Source organism: Thalia democratica, chromosome 3 (genome assembly GCF_965202585.1).
Source record: "Thalia democratica chromosome 3, ktThaDemo2.hap1.1, whole genome shotgun sequence".
NCBI classification, from domain to species: domain Eukaryota; kingdom Metazoa; phylum Chordata; class Thaliacea; order Salpida; family Salpidae; genus Thalia; species Thalia democratica.
In genome coordinates this window covers 97670072-97677504 of record NC_139167.1, presented here as the reverse complement: position 1 = coordinate 97677504, position 7433 = coordinate 97670072, and the positions used below count along the sequence as shown (strand labels likewise).

The following is a 7433-nucleotide window of genomic DNA, read 5'->3' as shown; positions in this document are numbered from 1 at the left end:
GTTTTAATATATGTTTATGACTCTTTTTGAAAAAAGGTTTTTACTCAGTTTAAAAAATGTAAAAATACTATAAACATTAGTTTAAAATTGTTACCAATTTCATTTAAATTTATTTAAAAATTTTAAAAATTACCTTGAAAATATAGACAATTAATAGATTAGAATAAAACAAGGCGAGTGCTTTGAGCTTTAAACTTAAAACAACCTAAAAAACATTTAGAAATATTTTTTGTAGGACAAAAGTTTTTCATTGATTTGTTAAAGATCACTTTGGAATATTTTAAAATTCTCTGGAATTGAATGATACTCAACACCAGAAGTAACAACACTGGAAAGAAAAAGTTTAAATTTTTCACCAAAAGTTTTGTATGAAAATAGATACTGCAACCAAGATGATTTCATTCTTTTAGTTTGTGGAGGAATTAATGTTGATACCATGAAAAGAGTAAACCTTGTTTTTAAACTAGATGGTCGCGAACTAAAATGTAAAAAATTTACTTGCATGCCAGAAAAACTATCGAGTTTTAGAGCTGCTGTTATTAACTCAAATTTATTTATATTAGGTGGGTTTTCAGAGCTTTTAAAAAAATTTACATTAAAAATTGTTATGTTAAAAACTAAAAGCGGTAAATTTAAATAAACTTCTCAGTACATTAATAATAACATTAAATATTTAAACTATATAGTTTGTTAAACTAGTAAATTGTAATATTTTTTAAGATTAAAATATTTATAAGTTATTTATAATTAAAATAATAGTTTTTTTTTTTTACCTTCTCATGAGTCCTAAGTTTGCACGATAAAAGGAACCAATCAAGAGAGCAAAAGTTATAACAAAGAAATATAAATAAATAAATAAAATAAAAATATAATATTGTGGGCTTAAGCCTCAGTTGGGTAAGGTTGACTTACTGTGGGCAGATTGACCTGCAAGCAGGGTGACCTTCTAACAGGCTTATGTTCGGAACCCGCTGCAGGCAACTTATCTATCTAAGTTGGACAAAATAACTATAAACTACTTAATACTACTCTAAGCTACTGTATATAAATCAGACAAGATAGTTTTGAGTGATAAATCTTTTATATAAAACACAACAAGAAAAACGAGCATATACAAAATTATAAATTACAATTATAACACTTTAAGAACGTGAAGCTATTCAAATCTATATCAAAAGTCTGAAAACAATAAACTAAAAATTAATTAAAACTTTTAGTAAACAATAAACTGTAAAAGGTTTAATAAACTATTAAAATAAATACAATAAAGCTTGCTTAAATATTCAAACAATTTTACAGCAGTTGAAATTTTAACCTTAACACAATACTAACAATATGCATTCACAAATCAATTCGAGATATATTGTTGCTTCCAACTGCACACCAAAACTAAACTAGCTGCTTACATGAAACTGCCTATCACGCCTTGACGCCCCGTTGCATCAGTATTTAGTTTGAAACATTACATCAGATGATTCTCATTGGCCCGTGCATTGAAGCGTATCTAACTCTAAATTCTCTCTAACACAATTACAATGCAAGGAATTTTGCACTGTTATTACAATAAATATGCATTGTAAAAGTTAAGAGGAGTAACAATAAAAAAACAAAAATAATAAAATTAAAATATAATAGTAAAAAAAGATAAATATTATAAAAAAAAAAACTTGCAAAAGGATTAATCCGGGCAAAAATTTACCTTTTCTTGCAAAAGTGACGACGTGCAAAAAAGTCTTTGTTTTCAAAGTTAAACTTTTGTGACTTTTTAACACTTACTCTTTCATAAATATTAGATAAATACTATTTCTTGACGTTCAAAATAAATCAAAAACTCAAGTTAGGTACAATTTACTTACAAAAGCAGTTACATGGCTTACGTTTTTATTTTATTTATATTTATTTTAATTGTTTACTTTATTTTAAATTATTAAAGTAAAGCAAAGTTACTGATAACGAACAATAAGTTGAAGTTTTGCAATCATTCAATTAGTTTCCAATGTATTTATCTAACGAAGTAGACTAAAAAAATATCATAGCAGTAACTTAAAATTATTTCAAGGTTTAGCTTTTTTTTTAGATTTTATAAACAAAACAGTATAAACACAAACATAGCAACTTACAAAAACGTTTAAAAACTAAATATTTTGAAAACAAAACAAGTAGTTAAATCCAAAAACTAAAAATGCTAACTTTTTTAAATGTACAGTACTTAAAACTGCTTATATCAGACAACGTTTCTAATACTTTAAAATCGAGATCATAGCAATGGAAACTTTCATTTTGTCATCCATCTTAAAAAATACTACAACATTACATTCAATAAACAGTTAAAGGATTGCAAAAACTTGAATTACATTGTTGCAATAAAGTAAACTTTCTAGAGAAAGTGTCAAATACCTCAGTACTTGAACTATACGCACCAATAACAAATAACTTATTACCAATACAAACTAAAGCGCGATAATATCTTTTTTCAATCATATCGCGTAAGTAAGTCCATTTGTTTTCATAATGATTTTATTGTTCAACTGTTATTGACTTATTCCTGTAGCTTTTGCATTGCCTTAAAATATAACAACTTTGCCTTCAAAAACTGTACAAGCTGCGAAAAATATTTTTTTATTATATCTGCTAATTTAAAAACTTTGTAACTTTAGAAATTTCAAACAAAATTTAAGCAATTTCAAAACTTTGTAACTGTTCGAGCAAGAATTAATTATTTGTAATATATTGAAATCGTTCATATTTCGTTTATTGTTTGAAAAGTAGCCAACAGACAGAAAAAGCTAAAACGAAACAAATTAAATATAATGCAGCTTGTACAGTTTTCGATACAATATCTGAAGTGAATACAAAAATTAGTTGATTGATTAATATAAGACAAATGGACTTATCTTCCTAATATAATTTAAAGAAGAAGTAAACAAGCATAAGTTAGTATGGGTAATAAATTGATTTTTTATGTTGCATGGTATATATGTTTGACAATATTTCTAGAAAGTTTACTTCATAATAGTTAAATAATTTAGCCTAGTTTTATCAGCTATAATATTTTAGTATTTTATGTAGTAACCAGTGTACTTATTTACGATTTTATTAACAACCATTAGTTAAATACTAATTTCAAATATTATAGAAATGTTCTATTTTTTCAGTTTTGTTAAGTTCTGTACTAGTTAGCAAATCTGAATTTAAAAAATTAATTTATAACTGTATGTTATGTAGTATAATACTTTTCTTACTTGGCTGGTTTTTTGTAAGGACAGTATCTTTTCTTGTTTTATTAAAGAAATATTAATACTTGGTATAAAAGAATATCAACTAAATAACAATAAAAAAATGATTATTAGTTGGTAATTTAAACAGTTATTTTTTTCTAATTATATTGGTTTTAATTGTTTTTTATAAAAGTCAATTTTTTAGGTCTTTTTAATCTCAGTTATGCACATGGTGAAAAAAAGTTTTTGCGCCAAATTCTAAATCACAAGTTCCATGTTTTTTATTTATAAAAACATATAGTATTTTAATAGTTACTACAAAATTTAAAAATTATTTATTTTATTTGTAGTGTTGTAATTCAATATTTCGAAAGAAAACTGTAATTTTTTTTTTATAACTTTTTGGAATTGAATTTTAATGTATAGTGTAAAAGTTTTAAAACTAGTAATAATGTACATTTCATGTTTAACTCTGATTGATGATACATTATAGTTTTTCATTTATGATCAATATACAGTATATTTAGTATTTTTTTGATTAGTATCTGTATAATACTCAAAAAGGTATGAAATCTTATAAAAACCAATACAAAAAATTTTTAATGAAATTTTTGCATGACATTTAAGTTACATCACATTTGATGGTAAATAAAAGCATTTAAATGAGTTGTAACATAAATATATATATACTTGTCTTATTGAAGTAAACATTTTAATTTTTTATGATTCAAAGAGTAATTTATAAAAGTTCAATTAAACATAATTCTTTATTTCACTTTATTTAACATTGATTTTAAATGAAAGGTTTATTATATTTAAAAAAAAAATAATAATCTTAATTAAGACTAAAATTTAGCAAAAAGTTTTAAAAACTATCACAATAAATTACGTTTTGAATAATTGTGGATATTTATATATCTAGTATTTATATATATATACTAGTCAAACTACAGCTAGATTTTTCTTATTTATCACATAAATAAGTTAAAGTTCCTTTATTAAAGTTCAACTTAAAGATCATAGGCCTACTTATTAATTTTAAGAAAAGTATTAAAAAGTAAAGAAATAATAAAGGTCTTTAGATGTCATTTTGCACGAAAAGATATTTTGCACAGTTTTACTTTTACATATAATCATCTTAACCATAATCAAACATTGACCATTACTTTACTTAAAGTGAAACATTAACCCTATCCAATACTCTGACCCTAACCCGAAATCATTATACATTACTACTAACTTGTGAAAAATGACGTTTCATGCGAAAATTCCTGCATTAATTTTGATGCTCATGCAAAGATGACGCAAAAAGAAGATTTCGAAACTTTAGTGTAAATATTTGACTAATTGTTCAACATAAATTGTGACTTCAACGGTCGAAAGAAAATAACAACTCAAAATGCTTAATACTTACAATTATACAATTCTAAGCAATTTTAGTTGTTAAGTTGTGGTCATAGACTTATTTTCACAGCTTTAAGTAAATAAAAGCGTAACAAATGTTACTGTTTTTTAAAGATAGTATCGAATACTTTATGTTAAACTTTTTACCTTTTTGATAAATTATTGTTAAAATCATTAAATAAACGACTACACTTTTTATCTTCATTTTTTTCGACAGCTCTTTAAATAGTTTATTTTCCACATTAAATGTTAAAAATAACTCTAAAAATTTTGTTTATATTTATTGACCTAATGTTTTAAAAAAGTTTTTTACTCTCAATCTATTTAATCATGTTAGTATATTATTTTTGAGATATATTATTTTAATAACACATCATCGTTAGTGGTTTAGTATTAAATAATGTTTACTATTGAGCAAGTTCGATAATGACTCTAGCTATTAGCTATAACCAATGTTTAAACTATAGACATTTCAAAAATAAGAGCATAAATGGTATCAAAAGTTTAAGATGTTATAACTCACATATTTTAAAGTAAGTTTTAGCAAAACGTGTTGTCCTGTTTAAAAAACACAATTACCTAGTGAACAATATTGTTGAACTAATGTAACACAATCAATTTAATCATAACTTTTCAATCGTTATGTAATTTTATTTAGGACAGACAACCAGTGTAGGTTCAACAAAATATTGCTATTAAAATCCAAATTACGCTTATTGCTTAAGTATTACTGGCATTTCATTTTTTTTAATTAGACAAATTCCTTGATGATTCTAGTTTAAAATACCAGTCACAAGTGTTATTATGTATATTAGAACTTTCAAATTTGCCCATGTATCACCTTTATTTAATTATATTTCATAATTGAGAGTCTGTGTTAATAAATAAAGATGTTACAATTGACATACTTTAAAGCAAAAAATATCGAAGTGTGATTTTTCTTAAAAAATATAAATATCTAATCTCAATAATCAATAGTAAATAACTATTGTAAAGGTATATTATACGGTTTTTAAAAATAGCAAAAAGTTTTTCTGATTAACAAATGTAATTATCTAGTAACATCATTGTTTAACTATTGTATTACTAGAAAAAAAATCTGTTTAAGACATAAAACAAAGAATAGACTTCAATTAATTGTTTAGATTTTTTGTTTGTTTTTAAATTACTCTGAATTTAAACTTTAAATTAAAAAATATTTTCTTATGAAGTGTTAATTAAACTATTATCTGGTCAAATATTACAGTCAAATGGTTTTGTTTTTGTCATTATCAAAACATAGTGTAACAATGAAAGAAAGAAAAAAATCAAACTTTCCACCAAAGGTTTTGTATGAAAATAGATATTGCATTCAAGATGATTTCAGTATTCTAGTTTGTGGAGGTGTCGATAAAGAATACGGTGAAGTGAATAATGTTCTCAAACTTCATGGTTCTACGCTTGAATGTGAAATGTTCACTTTAATGAAGTCTGCATGTACTGATTGCAAAACTGCTGTCGTTAATTCAGAATTGTTGGTTTTGGGCGGTTATTCGGAAAGTAAAGGATATAATATGAGCATGAGGAAGTTTTGTAATGAATCTAAAACTTGGTTAAGTAGAAAGCAACCTAATGATCGTTGTTTTTGTTTATGTTCATTCAAGAAAAATTTATATGTTCTTAATCGTACCAGCTCATGTTTTGTCTACAATTTAAAAAATAACAAATGGATTCAAATAGCTAAAACGATGCAACCCAGGTCTTATGCAGCTTGTACAGTTTTTGAAGGCAAAATTGTTGTTACTGGAAGTCAAAATGTAAGGAGTTTACAATCAGTAGAATCTTATGATTATTATGAAAACAAATGGACTTACTTACCTGATATGATCGAATGTAGAGATAACCATTCTTCGGTTAGCATGGGTAACAAATAGTTTGTCATTGGTGGAAATAATAACCCGAAGAGTGAAGTATTTGACAGTTTTTCAAGAAAGTTTACTAATGTTAGATGTCAAATTATTAATAAAAGGTATATATTTAAATTCAACGCTGCTTGTGTTGGATATAAAATTGTAATTTTTACTGAGATTTCTATTTTATCACAAACAAAAATATTTATTTATGATGTTTTTAGTGAACGCTGGTCAGATAAGAAGATCTACCCGGTGAATAAGTTGTTAAAGTCAAGTTACTTTAAGTACAACTCAGATTAAATTGAATAAAGAACTTTCTTGACAGTAGATTTGGTATTTCTTATTTACTTTTTCCTTTTTTTGGTCGTACTACGTTTTTCAGCAAGATTTTTGTTAAATTTAAAATAGTGTTCGTTCGTTTTGACATACTGCAATAAATACTAAGCTTGCAACTCTGTTCATTTGTTTATCTAGAAATATTAAAAATACAAATGTTAATAGAAGATTATTTTAATCAAATAAAACTCTGATTTATAAGTAAAAGTAAAATTAAGTTACGTAATACTAAGCTTAAAGCAAAAACCAAAAGATTTCAAGTTGAGCTTGATTACCTATTATTTAAATTAAAAAAGTACTGTCGTAAGTTTATACTTTTTCTCAAATTTAAAATAACTTATTTATATCAGGTAATTTTATTTTTTGTTTCTTACTTTCATCGCAAAATGTTTAAGGCGCTAAAATTTTAGAAAAGTTAAACTAATTACAGTAATTTTACAATATTCAATTATTTAATAAAAATGATCGTACACGTATGATAGAATTGAGAGAGTTCTCGTTTTAAAATATTTACAGAATAAATACTTTTATTTAAATTTACTCTCTCTAAGAAAAAAAAAATAGTTATTACAACAACAGTCTT

At 24.5% G+C, this 7433-nt stretch overlaps 1 protein-coding gene across 1 annotated transcript; it reads left to right on the top strand.

The window, feature by feature from the left end:
• The first annotated feature begins 5911 nt into the window (after positions 1 to 5911).
• LOC145832672 (uncharacterized) lies at positions 5912 to 6535 on the top strand. The gene has a single exon (XM_082939974.1). It carries the CDS (start codon positions 5912 to 5914, stop codon positions 6533 to 6535), a length of 624 nt encoding a protein of 207 aa, XP_082796100.1.
• Positions 6536 to 7433: the final 898 nt, after the last annotated feature.